Source organism: Mastacembelus armatus, chromosome 20 (assembly GCF_900324485.2).
Source record: "Mastacembelus armatus chromosome 20, fMasArm1.2, whole genome shotgun sequence".
NCBI lineage: Eukaryota > Metazoa > Chordata > Actinopteri > Synbranchiformes > Mastacembelidae > Mastacembelus > Mastacembelus armatus.
In genome coordinates this window covers 1,697,973-1,716,591 of record NC_046652.1, presented here as the reverse complement: position 1 = coordinate 1,716,591, position 18,619 = coordinate 1,697,973, and the positions used below count along the sequence as shown (strand labels likewise).

At 37.0% G+C, this 18,619-nt stretch overlaps 1 protein-coding gene across 2 annotated transcripts in view; it reads left to right on the top strand.

Moving 5' to 3' along the window:
- Positions 1-11,841, top strand: part of plppr5b (phospholipid phosphatase related 5b) — a 42,395-nt gene extending 30,554 nt beyond the window's left edge. For both annotated transcript variants that reach the window (XM_026291987.1, XM_026291988.1), the window contains 3 exons: positions 4,765-4,941; positions 6,984-7,118; positions 11,415-11,841. In XM_026291987.1, coding sequence (XP_026147772.1) covers positions 4,765-4,941; positions 6,984-7,118; positions 11,415-11,444 — 342 coding nt within the window. In that variant the 3' untranslated portion in view covers positions 11,445-11,841. The remainder of the gene's footprint in view (positions 1-4,764; positions 4,942-6,983; positions 7,119-11,414) is intronic.
- Positions 11,842-18,619: the final 6,778 nt, after the last annotated feature.

The following is an 18,619-nucleotide window of genomic DNA, read 5'->3' as shown; positions in this document are numbered from 1 at the left end:
GATATATATCCAACTGTTCTGCTGGTAGGTGTTATCCCAAATCAACTTTCTATTAAACTTATTATTCTCTCCCATTTGAGAATTTGACACAAATTGTTAACGTTATTCTTTTTCTATGATTTATTAATAATAGTACTCCCTCCTGCAGTGAACAGTTGGTTTTCCCATTATGGACATGAAAGAAATAACAAACTATTTATTGCACATTTCCTTTGAATTGAGAAACTAATAATTAGTTTTGCAATGTTTGTTGTATTATAATACAAAGTGGATACACATACAGTATGTGTTTTTTACACTCATCACCAATCCAGCCACATGCTCCATGCAGGAATATTTCCCATTAGAAGCAAAAAAACAACATATTTTCTAGTATCCCAAAGCCCTTTTTATTTTTTAGACTTTGTTTTTATTTCCCCAAAGAAACACTGTAATAAGATTTTTTTTAATTTCTTTGAACCAATGTTCAGGTCATTTCATTGAAATACATGATACAGTAAAAGACAGTGGGGACAGCGTTCATTGAAATTATCTGTGCTAATCACCACAAATATAAAAGGAGTGTTCCACATCTTGTAACATCTTTTCTAATAGTTTCAAGCAGATTAAGATCATTTCAAATTCTCAATTAGGGAAATTTTATTTTTACAAAGATATTTCAATCCTTATTTCCAAACTAATGTATCTGAGTTGCAGTTAGATGTGCTGGAATTTCATATGGATGAGAAAAGCCAGCATCTGCCACTTCACCCTAATTACAATTTGCTGTGTCCTTAAAAATTCACACTCATTGTGGGTAGTGAAAATGCTGAGTTTGAAAGAGACAGTATTATATATGAGCCACACAAAGATTTATCTTGAAGTATTACTAAAATCTCATTCTTACACTGAGACATTACAATATAATTATATAACTTTTTTAGAAAAGGAGTCAATACTTCCTACAAACATTTATAAAACTCAGTACTGAAACCATGTTCTCCAGGTGTCTACACCTTTAGCAAGCTTGGTTACTCACTCTCTCTGGCTGTTGAGTAATCCCGTCCATAAACATGGCTTAGCCTGATCAAATCTTGTCTGAGCTAAACAATGAAGTGATTATAGCTGTTTTCTTGTTGCAGCATTAATTCTGTGTACTCTGTGCTGCTCTACCAATTCCTGCACTCAAGCCAGGGTTGATGTCCTCATTACCACTGTTCCCACTCACTGGCTTATTGGCAGTATTGTCAATAGCTATTCCTGTAGCTAACACCTGAGTCACTAAGACAAACTAACCTCTGAAAATTTCTTCAATAAACAATCCGCAAGCTAGGAAGCAGCCTGATACTCTGAACAGTGACTGGAAAGGCAACTCAGACCATCACATACATGCAGTATACACACATAGACTATTACACACAAAGGGCAAAGGCACACACACATACAAACACACGACCCTGCAGCTCTGAGGAGATGATGATTGCCCCTTTTCAAACGCTCATTGTCTCAGTCATTACAGTGAAGCCGATGCCAGTGCATTGCCACACCACCATGCGACAACTGCTAAAGCAGAGGATTTATCAGAATGAGACCACAATCACACCATTTAAATGCTAATGTAACAGTAACGTGAAAACTCAGGATTACTTATTCTAATATTGAGATGTTAACTTCAACATGTGCAATCATTACTGCATTAATTTTAACATATAATAATGTAACTTACCATCTCATATACCTCAAGAACAGAAGAAAGTCCAGACCAAAGATACTGATACTATATAGACTAATCTTAGGGTGTTTGTGATCACAATATTTGTGCAGAGTCAGTTCTAGTTAAATATTTCTTAGTGATGGCTAGTGCTGTATAGAACTACAATGAATGTGTTATCATGAAAAATAGATTGCATATATCATGTCAGATTTGGACTACTTTGATTGGACGTGATACCATTTGAAGTAAAAGGTTAATGTCTAGCTAAGAGCGCTGTGTCATAAAACTAGAGCTTAGAGTAAAATAGCTCTTTGAAATTTCCCTTTAAATCAGCCTGATGTATTAATATAACAGCCTGTGTCGGTTCAATAATGTGTGTGTGTGTGTCTCGGAGCGGATCCCACTTGGTAATACCGCAGGACACCATCTGAACCTGGCAAGACAGAGAGATTTATGTCTCTAACAGCACCAAGAGGAGGACAAGCTGCTCAGTCTTACATCCCTAGGTTGAATGTTTCATGTCACACTATCAATTTAACTGCCAAGCCTCTGATATAGTACGCATCCCAACAGCTGCTGTTTGATATTGAATGGGATATATAGGTTCTAGGTTCTATAGGTGTACACCCAGCTATGAAACACTTAAAATTAAAGAATATTACACGTGCGCCTCTCAAAGATATAATTACAACAGAGGCTTGTTTGTCTTAAATATCCCTGTGGGATCCAAATAGGGCTAAGGTAAGGTTTAGAAAAGTATTGATAATGGCTAAGTTACCAAAGTAGCACCTAGGGGCAAGGCCAAATGACACAAATAACACTATTCAATAGCACTGCAGCCAAAATGGTCTTACAGTTGAATGAACAGCTCTTTTAACAAAAAAACTAAACATTATCTCTTTCATTAAAGTGACTTTTATTTATTTATTTATGTTTGTATTTATTGCAGTTTGTATTGGACAGTTAACTTAGGTATAGCTGATTGTATATTCATATGTGAAGCTCTGCAGGTGTTAGAGCCTCTTCCTCTGTTAATGTTCTCTACTGTGCAGCATTTTACTCTAAAAGTGCAAAAACATGGTAGTTTTAAATGTTGAATAATCAAAAGAGATGAAGAAAAAAATAATTGCAGAGGGAAAAGCAGAAACATTTGATCTGGCCTTGGAGAAGATAGCACACTAATGAAAAATACAATTAGGGCCTTAGAAGCTGTCTGTTGCCTCAACACAGCAGATCAGCGATTAGAGCCAAACATAGACTTGTTTCCTCTGGTCTATATTTATCTGTTTCTCTCTGCCTTTGCTTCCTCCATGTTCTCTGAGGCTGATATCATAGCAATAAAATGAGGCCAGATTGGATATTAACATATATCACATGGTTGTTCAAGAATCGGGGTAAATGTTCCATAATACACAGTGTCTACTTGTGTTGAATTTACTTTCACACGACTTTCTAACAGCACCAAAACCAAACCATGTACTTTTTATCTTAAATCTAACCACAATTTTTTTGCTGCTAAACCTAATTAACTGTGTAGTTTTGCTATGTAAACCTAAAGACATGAAGTATCTTTGGCACCTCAAGTAGTGTCAGTACATGACAGTAGTGTCTGTCTGTCTCTCTCTCTCTCTCTCAACATCACTTTATTTTCTGTTCAGATCTGGTCACATTTCCTGTGTTTCATTCTACCCTATAGTTTGGATCAACCAAGTAACTTGAAAACAGTTTGGTGGTAAAATAATTTTTAGCTGTAAACTTACTGTGTAAAGTAGAGCGTTTGTTTTTCAACATATTCATAGCACTTTATTTATTTCAATAATATTTTCTGTCACTTCAACAGGTTTTGTTCTATGCAGCTTTATTTTGGAAGAAACAAAACAAAACTTAATATTGAAGGATTGACGACAGATAAATATGATTAGGACATTCATATTTTAAGATTTGGTTCAAAGTCTATGGCTCTGACCATTAATGACAATTACCTATTAGTTACACTATGTTTAATGGTAACCAAAATAATTGGGTAAGATTTTTCTTCCTCTTCTTTCTTCTGTTTGTCTCATCTCTTCTCCTCTGCAATCATGTTCTCTTATCCTCTTCTTGCCCTTATTCTTGTTTTTGTCTATTGTGCTCTCCTGTTTTTTTTTTTCCTACTCTACCCCCTCTCCTCCCTCCTTCCCCTGCTCTTTGTTCTTGTCACCTTCTTGCCTCCTCTCTTCACCTCAATGCATTTATTTGTTTTCCTCCTTCTAGGCATCATCCTCCATCTCTCCTGTCTTCATTCCCCTCTTGATGTGTTCTTTCTATTATGCTATATCTCTCTTTTCTTTTTCTTTTCTCCTTATTTCTTGTCACCATTTTTTATTCTGTAGCTCCAGTTGCAATTGTGCCAACACTACTCTAAATACTTGAAAGAAAATTGAAAAATGCCCCGAAGAGAGAGTCATATTTACATGCAGGCTCGGCTGTCTAATATCAATTTAAAATTACAATTTACAGTTTTTTAATAAAACATCAGGAGCACAGGAAGGAAAATTTGCAATATTTTTAAATGTCAAACTTTAAAGATTTAGTTTCTTCTATCAGCAGAACATTTTGAGAGTGTTAAACGTGTTTAGAGACATGTCTGAGATACGCTGATAAGTTGACACAAATTTCTGGATTTCATATGACTTTTTTTTTTTTTTTTTTTTTTTTTTTTTTTAAACGTTTAAGGTTAGGATGTAACTAAAACAACACTATGCTGTTTCCATCTGTGCTCCTGACTGATGAGTTATAATTCTCACAGCTACAGCATTACAGGTCACTTGTAAATGCAAACACAGGTGGTTTAAAGTAACACATTGCATATAGTCATTTAATAGCATTACTAATTAAAAACAAATTGCAACTTTACACCAGCTTAAAAATGGAAAAGCTATATGTAAAGAAAAAAAAATCTTTATTTATCTAAATTCTTTATTTTGACTATTAAATTGTCAAGTCAAGTAGGTATGGATAACAATGTGGTGCTTTTACAAGAGACAAATCAGAAAATCTAATTCTGGCTCCTCTCTCCTTCCTCTCTCCAGATGTATGTGACGTGCACGGTGCAGGCAAAGGGCACTCGTCTGGCCAAACCGGTGCTGTCTCTTGGTCTCATGTGCCTGGCCTTCCTCACCGGGCTGAACCGTGTGGCTGAATATCGCAACCACTGGTCAGATGTCATCGCTGGCTTTATCATTGGCACTGCCATTGCAACTTTCCTGGTAAGATAATATAATGCTAATGATAATGTAATGCTACTAGTGTTTGGGCCAAAAGGTCTAATTATAATTATGTGGGTTTGGGAGTCACTGGACATTGATTTATTAATCTCATTAAGGCCCGACATAAGAAATACTAGACGATACACAGTTGCATACTGACTGTGTAGCAATAAAATCAGTATTATGTCTATGTGTGCTTTACCTCAAGTGGACACAAAATAAACCTCTGGGGAGCCACATCATTTTTTAGACGGCTAATTAAGACACAGTGGACCACAGTGTCTAAGGCATGAAGGATGAAGTTCAGCAGGACTGTGTCAGTGGTGAAACAAAAGATCTTTACCACAGCAGATAATTCAGTTGCTTTGTTTAGCTTGGCCAAGTTTGTAATGGAGACACCTACACCACAGACTGGCCTGAGTGCCTACAGCGTGTGTGTGTGTGTGTGTGTGTGTGTGTGTGTGTGTGTGCACGTGGAGGTGTAAAAAGATATGTTTGACATAGCTGAGATGAAAAATGAAAGTAAGGTAACAAGTAATGAATAACACATTAACTGTGAAGCAGTCATTTGTCTTTAGCAAACTAAAAGGAAAACACATTGCAATGAACCCATTTGTTGGGTTGTGAGGGCACATCACAACGCCCTGACAGGGTGCACACACCTTACCCTTATATGGAGTTCACAAGCAGAGGAATTTAGATTACATTTTAGGTTTAACGTTTAAAATGCAGGACACTTTTTTCTCAGGTTCTCTTTCTTCATTCTTTTTTCACTTTTTCACACAACTACTTGTGTCATTATGAATTTCTTCAAAGAGAGACTGTGTGGTGAGAGGGTGCTGTTATCTCTGTTTGTACAATTCTTTGCATTTTTGCCCCTATCTGCGACTGCAGGCTTTTCTCCCTGCCAGTGTGTGTGGCCATGCATAAGCGCCAGAAACACTTTTACCTTCAGAGAGGGTTAGCCAACACAATATATACGGGAGCTCCTATAGTGTTTCTGTTCATAAATGTTCTGACTTTTAGTTCCTGATAACGGGAACTGTGGTTTTCACCACTGGGAAGGTCCAGTTAGGCATCCTCTGTACATCTCTCCATCTGATTCTGATGTTATCACATCATTCAACAGCTTGTTATCACTTGTTATTCAGGCCATAGTTATGGTTAAGGAGCAGCCTACTCCCCATACTATTGAGCTCAGTAGTGCCTTGCCATGCCACAGATCTTCATTGTCAGTGTTACAGTAATGTCATTTGCTCTAGTCAAGTCCTGTGTTTCTGACATAGCCATCTACCACATCCAACTCCTTACATGTACTGTTCGATATTCCCACTTCTGATTGGCTGGGCTCACCTGATCCAGGTAATCAGCAGTGGCAGAGACAGGTGGAAAACAAGCAGGACAGTGTTCCTTGAGGACTAAGGTTAGGAACCATTGCTATATGCTATATTACCTAATCTTCTCCTTTGTTTATGTCAGTAAAGGTCCCCTAATTACAACATGTAACAGTGATAAGCACCTGTTCAAGTGGATTAGGATCCTACTGAGCCATAAGTATGATTATGATAACAACTGATACGACAATAAATGGCAACATCCAATTTGGTTGGTCTTGTTGATGTGTGATTGATAGAACATAACCCGGTTTTATTTATTTATTTGTTTGTTTTTGCAAATATTGCACTCAGGGAAATTAAAGGGAAGAAAACTCCATTCCAGTTCAGTCTCCCAGTTTGGCCCTTGGCTCATAATGAGACAGCAGAGGACTATCTCTTCTCTGGTCAGCTGCTTGAAATAGCTTTTTTCATTTTAAACCTCAAAGCCATGTTTTTCTCCTTATTAGAGGAGCTCATGTAACGCCCACATCCATCATAGCCACAGCTTTACACCAAGGAAAAAGTCAATACACACTTATGTGACCTACATACTTAAGTTGCTCTGTTAATCCACTGACCTCAGGAATCTCTCCTTGAAATTCAGTTACACAGTGTCGCTCTATGATTTCAGTCCTTGTGTGTACAATAGTTGTGTGTATGTTGTAGGTGGTGTGTGTCGTACATAACTTCAAAGGCAAGTTACTACTAAGTGAGGAGTCAGCAGCTGAGCAGGCACCCAACACAGCCATGCTGAACATGGGCAGAGTGGAAAGTCCTTTAGAGAAGTACATTGCTTCACAGGTCAGTACAGCACAACACTACACACTTACAGAAACAAACCTTGATTAAAGTTGATCCCTTTTTCATGAAGGAATATTTATATGTATGTATAAAAAAGAGTTAGACCAATATTAACTCTTATAAAGCTATTCATGGTTTAAACAGATGATAGATTCAATGTTTAAATGTGACAGTTGTCATTAAGAAAATATACAGAGATTCACAGATTCAAGCTCTGTAGGTGAAATTATGAATAGGAGAGTCATCAACTGGTGTTGGATCAAGAATGCATTTGAAACAAAAATGACAGCTGCCGTACTATATTTCTCTGCTAACTCGAAATTGATACAGATGGAACAAATATGTGACACGTTTTATTTGATGATAAACCCTATTATTATTAATTATTTCAATTGTAATTACGTCATATTCTATATGGCTTTCTGCAGTAAGAAACAGGTTTTGTTGCCTGACACATGTAAAACAGAACAATAATAATGTAACAGAACAATCCCATATCAAAGCCAAAATGTTGTTTAAGGCTATGAAAAGAGGGATGGTGTTGGTTAAATACTGAATAAACACTGTATTAGATCGATGATAGGAAACAATTACTTTTCAATATCTAGTGTAACTTAGTAATATACTTTTTGAAAAATCAAATACTGACATTTGTTTTGGCAGAAAGGATAAGTCAAGTTAAATGTGGCCTGACAGATGTCACCTGCAATCACTCCGCAGTATATGACACAATGCTGGTGGAGCAAGGCATGTATTGCCATTTACCTGTTAAGTAAAATCATAAATGGATTTCCGTTTTGTACTAAAAGGTTTCATTTTCTCATTAAGCTCAATCATTGAGCTGAGTCATCGAATTAGTAATCGAAACATCACCTAAGGACAAGTTCAAGTAAATACTGAAACTCCGCTCACTCAGCTCTGCTAATGGAGGACTGCAATTCTGTTTCTAATGATTTCAAGTGAAATATCTTTATTTATATTGGTATAGAGATTTTAGTTTCTTTTTTATTCAGCAAAAATAAAATAATAGATTAACGTATCCAACCCTGCGTTAACACCACCCACTAGTCACAATTAAAGATACTGGTAGTGTCACGGTGTTAATGTTGGATGTCACTATTTTTGCACCACACACACACACACACACACACACACACACGCACACACGCACACACACGCACGCACACACACGCACACACACACACACACACACACACACATGCTGCTGTAGGAGTCGGATGATGAAGATGAAGAGTCCTGCTACATCAAGGAGCGTCTCCTAGTCTTCCTGCGCTGGCTGCGGGGTCTTAACTGGTTTCGGCATCTCAGAAACAAAAGGCAACAAACTATTTAGTGGTTTGAAATCTAAACTCTCCGAAATCTTTAGACACATTTATTCTGTACCTTCCGATTTTTCCTACATTTTGATCCAACTTGGAACAACTGGCTGATACTGTGCTATAGATCAGTTAGATGCTGCTTTGTGGGAACTAAGGGTGGAGCCAAATCCGAATATAGTTTTTGTATTTGGCAAAGCACAAACAGTGAGTCACATAACATGTATCATGCTAAAGAAATGAAGCGCTATTTCTACCTATTCTAACAAAACTGCTGTGCGGCTATCTTCATTTAGAAGACACAGACAGCGAAGCGGCTAATCTTAGCATTTGCCTGTTATCCTTTTAACTTCACGTTAGCCTAAACTGTTTTTTTGCAGACTGCAAGATGACTCAATTCCTGTTCACACTAACGAAGGATTAATGCAGCTAATTCCACTTTTAATCGAATACAAATGCAAATAATATAGTTGGCTCAACAAATAGAGATACAAATATAAATTGCATTATTGTGCTTTGCTGAATATTCAGAATCAGCCCCACCCCAGGTGGGAACTAAATAATGCAGCCATAGTTAGCAAACCCTTCCCACATAAGGCTATTTCCTGCCAAGCCTTACTAATGAAATCAAATAAATCAAGATCCTCAGCAGTTCTGCTTTCTAATGTGGTCATGTTGGTCATATTCACTCACTCTACTGCATACTTTTAGTAACAGACAGAGAAATGTGATATTAATAGACAACACTAGACAATATCAGCCAGTATTTTCTTATAAAGTGGTCTTATTTTTCTGTTAGTAATCAGAACAGTGTATTCGTCATGTTGACAGATGAAAAATAGTTTATCATACATCCAGTCCAAACAGGGCTTAGGACAGACAAACTGAAATATAAATAAAATACAAATTAAAAACAAATTTAAAAAATGAAAAGATGTCAAACAAGTAACTTGACCGATTGAATAAGTTACTTATCCCTGTCAAATTAATAATCAGTTTCCCATCTGAATCAAAGTCATTTCCCTCTCAGATCAATAAAGTTGTTTGAATGTTGAACCTTGAATTAATTTTTAGTGATCTGACATCTCAGTGAATACAGTGTTTTTATGACTGATAGAAATTAAGATCACATGAAGTGGACTTGTCCTTGGACATTTCTACGTCTATTGGTCAAACTCTGGTACTTTGGCCTCTGACCCCCCCATCTGTTCAAATGACCTTGTTCCATAGTGACCAAAGTGTAGTGACCATACTGTCCAACGTCTTTGCTTTGTTGAAGTTCTCTGTCTGCTTTTTTCTTTGCATCTGAGTGACATTCTTTTGTTTTATAATGCCAGAACAGGGGTGTGTTTCTACTGTTCTGTTTTTCTTTTCTCATCTACTAACAAGATACACATTTAGCAATGAAATGGAGAAAACATAGGTCCTTTTTGTTGATTCATTTCACAGTTTCCAACAGAAACAGCCTGCCGCTGGTTGCCTGATAAAGAGTGGAAAATGTCACACTCTCACCTCGGCTACAACAGGCTTGGTGGAAAATTGCCTTCCCTAAAAATAGCTCAGTCTAAAGATGCCTGGAAGCTAAACAAGCCACAATGAACAAAATGCCACAGCAGGAAGGAACCTTTGAACAGCAATAAATAAATTAAATAAAATTTTAAAAAATCTATTTCATTTAAGCTTTTCTTGTTTGGTGGAGTGGAACAATAGAATGACTAATGCTGAACCTGGCTAAAACACACCATAGTCATGAATTTATCACTGGCTTAGTACAGTATGACTTTCTTGCAATATAGACATGTGGAATAATCTAATAATTTGATTGACTGATTGTAGATTGGCATACATAACACGCCCTAGGGGACAATCAGACTTAGTCATTTTGGAGGGTAATTTATTGCTTGTTTAATCAGAAACACAGCGTGAGAAAACTATCACATGCTACTGATATAAGTGCTAATCCTTGAACCCCTTAGTCAAATGAAAAGGCTGAAGGCTGAAGAAATCAGCAGCTCCACATGAACAAGCAGTAAAGACGTCTTTGCTGATAATAAGCATAAAGATAGTTGAATAATTTAATTTTTTTTTTTTTTTTATTAAGACCAGATCTCAATATATTAAGACAAGATCATCTTTAAGCTTCCATAACTAGCTGTAGGGTGGTATCACCCTAATTTGGGATATGGAATAGATATGTTTTTGATATGAAAGGATCGTATCATTGGGTGGGATTATTTTAACTATCAAAAATGGCTTTCAGTGTAGAAGGGGAAATCTCTTATTGAATTTTATCAGTTACTTCCAGTTTGTAATGAAAAGCTGCTATATGTCCTAGAGGCATACTACTGGGCAAAGTGGTCACTCTGGCTCTATGGGTCATGCTAAATTTGCACACATGGGGCAATGATAAGTTCTAAAACAGTGTAATTTAGCATGAATAATGTTTAACACCTCAAAAGAGTTTAACTAGAGGTTAGTAAGAAAAATAGGAAACCAATAACCATTATGGCTAACTGCATGTAGGCATCTATGGTCCACCTGGGTCAGTTTATGCAAGTTCCTTCATTGAACGCCTAGAGGAGAGCTGGCTGGTTCATACAATAATAATAATTGACACATTTAAGGATGAAATAGCAGGATTTTCCTTTAAATCTCCCCAGATTCAGAATATCTTTCTATATCCCTTATAATTTCTCTCTGCTGAAATATTTCTTTTATCTGGAGTGTTTCCTTCTAGATGTTTTAGAGGCTGAGCTCCACAAGTCTAAGACATCATGAGCTATTTTTGTCTTTTTAGATCTCTTTTAAGTGATGACAGCTGAAATTTACATTAAAAGTTTGAATAAGGACTGACTCTGTAAATAATATTGTTTTTTTTACTTTAACTTTTCTGATAGACCAGAATAATGATTCTTTATATTGTTTTGATTTTGCTTTTATGTTCTTCCCTCCCCTGCAGAATCACATCGCCTTCGCTGAGGTCACATGACGTGGAATCAGCTGTGTGGCAGACCCACTGGACGTCCACGCTCTTCACCGTCCAGTCGAGTTAACCGGAGTGCAGTGCTAAACCCATTCTTTGTGTGTGCCTGGTCTGCAGTATGTTGTTCTGTGTTGTCTTTATCAGGCCCCTGTTGTCATTTGCAGCTTCTTATATTTAAGGAGACAAAAAAAAAGAAAGTCAGTAGCTCAGCTTCTGCTTTCTCAAGCTATGCACTTACTCTGAACCCTTGGCAGATACTCCTCCCAAATGAAGCTTGTTATGAAGCAAACTCCAGAGCAGACATTGCACATTGTGGGGACAGAACTGGATGCACCATCTCAACTGTCTCTAGGTTAAGTGTCTAAACTTAAAAACAAAATTGGAAAACCATGTTCTGTTATGTTTCTAACTAATTTCCACCTTTTAGAGTTTGTTACTGTGGTTAACACAATAACTTAACATTAAAAGGCTGAGCCTATATTTATCAAAGAGATTTTTCAAGCTAGATAAATGAAAAAAAAAAACTTTACTCACAAACTTTACTTCTTTTGATTTAAAATGCTTAAAGTTTTGATCCTTGAGGTGGTTTAATTTGCTTAAGAGTAGCATTGTAAGGTCCAACATGGGAGGAGAGTATTGTTCAGTATATTACTGGCCATAATGAACAACACATTAACGCAAGTCCTGGATTACATTGAAATAGCTGAAATGATGAAAAACAAACAAAAAAGAGATTTGAGTTATAGCAGAGTTATATGGCAAAGCTTTCTCTTCTGCTGCTGTCAAGCTGCTAAATTCTGTCTCTCTGGTGGTTTTAAAATATTTAAAGTTTAAGTCTCCTGAGATGATGTCCTCCCTGTGACATCACACCCAATTATGAAATTGGACACAAGGATAAACCAGAGTTAAGGTTTTTCCGCACCACTTATTTCAGATGAATTTTACTGTGTCACTTCATGTATTATCCAGGCACTAAGGCTGTACTTTTTTTTTTTTACATATTTTTGTCTTGGTTTGTATGTTTTTCCCCTTTTTATGTGATATTTACCTCATTTAACAGCAGCAGAATTTCCTCCCAAGTTCTACATTGGGTTTGAAGAGAAGACAGACTGCAGTGTGGTTGACACTCAGCTCACATCAAAATTAATTTAGCAGAAAACACAATTTTTCATTGTCTACCAGGTTTTTCAAAGTGCAATGCTTAATTTAGTATTCCCTTAAATATAATTTATAGAACTTTGATAAATATGGGCTGAGGTTAAAATATGTCTTTTCCTCTTATATCTCAATGAGGTTTTATTGTATGTGCCCAAGAGTGTACTGTGTATAGTATGTGTGTATATAGTCAGCCAATGAAAACACTATATACTGTATTCTAACAAAAGAGGTTTTTTTTTTAGCCGCACCAGACAATCATTGCCTCCCTCTCTCCTTCTTTGTAATCTTTTTTATCTCTTTATCTGTTTCTTGTGCTTAGGTTTTGGATGTGTGGTAGCGGGTAAAATAATCCAACACTCTACATGAGGAATACACATGGTGCAAAGAGCACAGCATCTCTGCAGCCTGCTGTCAAAAGAATGCAATTTGCTTTCTTTCTTTCATGTGAAAGTTAAAAAATACAAAGGTCAGTCTGACTCACAGGCCAAAAATGCATCGGTACACATTTATTACTCAGATGTACTTAGGTCTTTTCTTGTCTCACATCTGATGTTTTCTGCTTTATCGAAAGAGGTTACACTGATGTCAGAAAATCTGCAGATGAGACTTTTTCTCTTTTCTCAGCGATAGTATTTATTCATGGCCTATTCATGTTAGCAAGCAAGAGACATGGAGGCGTGCTGGGCTGCCTTGACACTGTGGAAGGCAGCCTCTCTAATTCCATCTTCTGTATAAATGAAAAGTTATACTACTATTATACTAGTTGTTTATTAGAAGACCTAAACCCAATGCTTCAGTTACACAAAACACTTTTTTAAGACATGAAACAGTCACAATTAATGAAATCATTTTAGAAAATCTTGTTTGCTGCCTTCCCTTGAGGTCTGAGGATCTGTGTGTACTAGCCTAGTCTAGCAAAACAGCCAGGAGGAAACTGTGTCATATAATATGTATTGCTCTCTGTTAAATACAGGAAACATAACAGAAATTTGAAGTTGCTGGATGTGACCTGCATGAGAGAAAGAGAGAGAGAGATAATAGAGAGTGAGACTCTGAAACTAAACTGTAAAATCAAACAGACCAGAGCATATACAGTATATAGTGGGATATATATAAATTTGAAAAGATTCAACAATAGATTTGTGCAAAAGGAGTTTTATTATATTTTTTTATTTTTCAGAAAGGAAAGGCTAATGTAGGCTAATAGTAATACATGTAATGCGACCTAACCAACTGAAAGATTGGAGAGAGACATTTAGCCAGATTTTTCTCTCTCTCTCAGACATTTGCCTCTTGATATTTTTTTCCTACCCCTAATGGCATAAAATGGATTATTAAGGCCTTACCAGATTCTTCATTTGATTCATTTACTTCCCTTTGATTATTTGGGGATACATGAACATATAAATACAGTTTACTGAATATTTGTATCAAAGGCAAAGTGTTATCCGACACTTATATTCCCCTTCATAGCAATAAATTGTCCACTTTCCTTTCCATCCGAAGAGAGAAAAACACAGTGAAGGTCTATTACTGTTGCCCTTTCAAATCTCTATTTTTGTAATAATAACTGAACTCCAGGCATGAGCATTCAAAAAGCAGGACTGAAACCTCTCACATCCATCGGAAAATGACAACCCATGTTGCTGCTGCTTGAAAAGTTACAACACAGAATATTCAATACAAAATACAAATACGTTCAGATGTGCATTTCAACAGCTTTGACACTATCCTGGTATAGTTAAAGGAAAAATAAACTGTAAAACTGTATACATTACTGCTGTCTATTTTCTTAAGACTGTGCACTGTGTGAGCGTTCACAATATATTTAAACCCTGAGATAATTGTTATTGCTACTTAATGTCATTTTACAAACATGAGCTATATTTTGTGTTCTTGTTCATGCTATTGTAATTACATTTTCATACTGTTTGTGAATGGTGAAATTCGTGTTTGATATTTTCCTGTTATGTTCCTTACCTTGCCATATGCACAAATGAGTTTCTTCTGACACATAAGATAAAGTTTTCTAAAGGTAGTGTTTATCTTTTCTCCTCCTCTGTCATGTGATTCTGTTGCCTCTAGTGGATCATTTTGTATAGATGTCATTGCTATTCTTCTTCTAACTCACTTATTTTTTTTTATCATATATTTCTTGACTTCAGTTTGCTCTTTGTGACCTTCTACAATGTAGAGAAATGAACTTTGCATCTTTTGAATAAAACTTTGTTAAAATGACAGTATTTGTCTCTAGGCATTTCTAATTCTTTGTTTTGAAGTTACATCATTTATAATTTATATCTGATAAATATCTGATTTTAAACAGCTGAACCTAAAAATCATGCTATTCAAAGTCAACTTGTTTTGTTTTCAAGTGCAATTTTTTACTTTTGGAGTAAGTAGTGATGTAAATGACATTATACAATTGTTTCATAATGTTTTTGAATGTATTGAACAAATCCAGACCACAGCTACAAAGCCTTTTGTTCAGACAAGACTGTACAGAGATCTCCATGATGGTCCATATGTATCTTAAATAAATGGATTAGTAAATGGATTTTTCGTTCCAAAGCAGATCTTTAAAAATGAAAAATGAGTGGTTATTTGATTTTCCTTTTAAAATATAAAAATTGAAATAGAAGCCATTTCTCTTTTTGTGGTTCTAAAGGGGATAACTGAAATTTAAAAATTGAATCGATTTCCTTTCTCTGTGTAGCATAACAAAATACAAAATAACGAAGAGGCAAAAATGACATACCCAGAGACCAGATGTTGTCACTTCTTCTTCTTCTTCTTCTTCTTCTTCTTAAGGTACCATTTCTTTCCTCATTTCCACCCTCATCTGAGATGATATCTTCCTTTCTTGGACTTGCGTTTTCATTTTTTCGCATTGGTATTAATTGGATGTCCTTGTCCCCTGGTGGTGGGGAAGAATCAGAGAACCAGGGTGAACTGTGGTACAACCCATGGCGGGAGAAGGGGCCCACAGGCCTGCTAATGACCATGCTGGTCCCCTGGAAGGTGAACCACAGACCAAGGGGCACTGTGGTACAGCCCATGCCCGGTGAAGGTGCACAAAGGCCGTCTAATGGCCGCTGAATGCCCCGATTCCCTGCTGGTGGGGAAGAACCAGAGAACCAAAGGGCACAGTGGTAAAGCCCATGCCTGGCGAAGGTGCTCACAGGCCGGCTACGGCGAGCTGGACGTCCTGGTCCCCCGGTGGTGCTGAAGATCCAGAGAGCCAAGGGGCACTGTGATGCAGCCTATGCCCAGCGAAGGTGCTCACAGGCCAGCTAATGGTTGCTGAACGTCCTGGGCCCCTGGTGGTGGGGAAGAATATATATATATAATATATATAGAAGAATATATATAATATATAATAATAATTATAATTAATAATTTATATATATATAAATTTAATATGCATTCCTTTACAAACACCAAACTTCAGTGGATACTGAGAATGAACATGATGATATACATGATGTGCAACCCAGCAGACATACAGCCACTATGTGGCAAGCTAGGAATTAGTGCTTCCTGTGTCTAAACGTTGTGCACCCACCAAAGTCTTTACATTTTATGCCCGATTCTCTTCTGTGCTTTTATACTTTCTTGTATGTGCACCTCCGTCACTTAATCTGAAAGGATCCATACCTGGAACATTAAATTAGTCAAATTAATATTTTAGCCTGAATAATTGCAATTGTTCTCTCTTGTGTGGCCAGCAGGAATGGTTTTCCCTGATCGTTTCCAAGCAGTCATTAGCAGTTATCGTACAGAATAATAATTATGTACACAATTATAGAATTATGAGAAGGCATCTAATTGTATGGACAGCTAGAAAATGTCACTTAGCTAACCACATATTCCTGGGAGGAGGTACTGTATAATCAGACAGAAAATAAGAAGCCAGCTTTTTAAATGTACTGTGGGAGTGCAGGTCCTTAATCTCATAAATGTTCCCAGCAGACAGTGATGACTGCTCAAGATAAAGACACATTAGAAAATGACCTTTTCTATTCAGTCAGTGGAAGTGAAATGAACCAGGGCCTCGTGGCTAACAAGATTGTCTCCAGATGACAGTCACTCTGTCCTAATAAACCCACAGGTCTGTCTGGGAATCACAAGTACTTTGTTCTCATTGTGCATGCATTACACAGCACCCCACAGGTGTAGTGAGAACTGTGCCTGGACCAGTGGTGGAAAGTAACCAAGTACATTTACTCAAGTACTGTGTAGAATTTAAGTAGAAATTTGCTGTATCTACTTTACTGTACTTGAATATTTGAGTTTTCTGCTACTTCATTGACTTTTCAGGACCAAATGTTACTTTTTTTCCTCCACATGTATTTGATAACTTTATTATTATTATTTATTATTTAATAAATGATTATAGGATGTTGCTACTATTGAGTGCAAACTACCACATCATTTATTAAGCCATGAGAAGAAGCTGGATAATCAAATAAGGAATGTTAATTCACTTATAGTTTATTTATTAGTATGCCACCAAATTAGCAGATCAGTAACTAGTCCCATGAAAATATGAAATCATGTGTTTCTGATGAAAGGGGTGTAGAATATCACAGAGAATACTGCACTAAAACCAAAACATTTAGCAGGTGATATCTGAAGAATGGGTACACATGTTGCTGGCATTTTGTCTCAGGTCTTCTTACACTGTAGCCAATTTTTCTGTAATTTGAGCAACAAATCTAAAGTAAGTATTTTAACAACATGACATTAAAGACTGCTAAACCTCTTTTAGACACTGGTCCATCTTCTCCATCTCTTTTTGTACTTGAGTTCTTAGGAACGAAGATCACACAGTCCAGGATCAGTACTCACCTCACGATGTCAAATGAAGAGCAGGGACACTAAGATGAAACAGAACATAAAGGGAACAGAAAGAATACATACTCCACATGAATTCAGAGGTGCTGACATCAAAACATGATCACAAATACTGTGTGTTAAATAAAAGAAAGCTGCAGCGAGGATGGAAGAAATACTGTAATGAAAATTGTAACAAAGCGAAGGTAGGGATAATCAAACTGGGAAGAATGACTGGTTGATAAATAGTTGTACAGAGTTAAGATGGAAAGGGGTGAAATTATTACGCCTCGGTGTGGTTACAGGCTCGCTCTGTTACTTTAATTTAGCTTTATATGAGAATATTTAATATTCTCTTACCATTTTCAGTCTTCCTTTAGCAGTGTGTCTCACAGTATCAATTTGTAATTAGCCAAACCAAAGGAAAGAAGCAAAGAAAACCCAGTGGAAAGCAAGCAACTCCCCAAAGGGGTCAGGGGCCTTGAACTTTTACTTAACATTTCATTTGCACTGCTTCACTAAAGACATCACACCAAGCTGAACAGGAAGACAATTAGTAATGAAAAGAGTGGATAATGAGAATCTAATCCCATATTAAGACCAGGATAGAGACCCATATGTCACAGTGTTATGTTCTGGACTATCAGAACGTCTAACCAGAGTCTTAAATAACAAGTGAGTAAGTGCAGCCACTTGCACTGGTGAAAAACACTGGGCATGAGCTCAGTGAAGTTTCTGAAGCAAAGAAATGGATTGGCATGCTTGAAGATGTGCTTTGTCTCACTTGGGGGTGGACATGTTAAATTGCTCTCAGCGGGATTTAACAGGGGCCTGCCAGGTGTCTTCAGAAGAGGACGCACAGGCAGAAAGGATAAAACTTAAGGCCTCAAACATCTCTCCAATGCACAGAGCAAATGAAGGGAGTTGTGCATGGTATTGTTTTATTTTCAGCCTACTGAAAAGAGCAAAGGGCAAAGGAGAGGAAAGGAGAAGGGAAGGCAAAGGAGAAGAGAGGAGGAGAAAAGAGGAGAGGGCAAAGGAGAGGAAACGAGAGGGGAAGGCAAAGGAGAAGAGAGGAGAAGAGAGGGGAAGGAAAAGGAGAGGAAATGAGAGGGCAAAGGAAGGGAGAGGAGAGGAGAGGGTGTACAAACACATAGTACTGGTACAGTACAATTGAGGACCCTTTT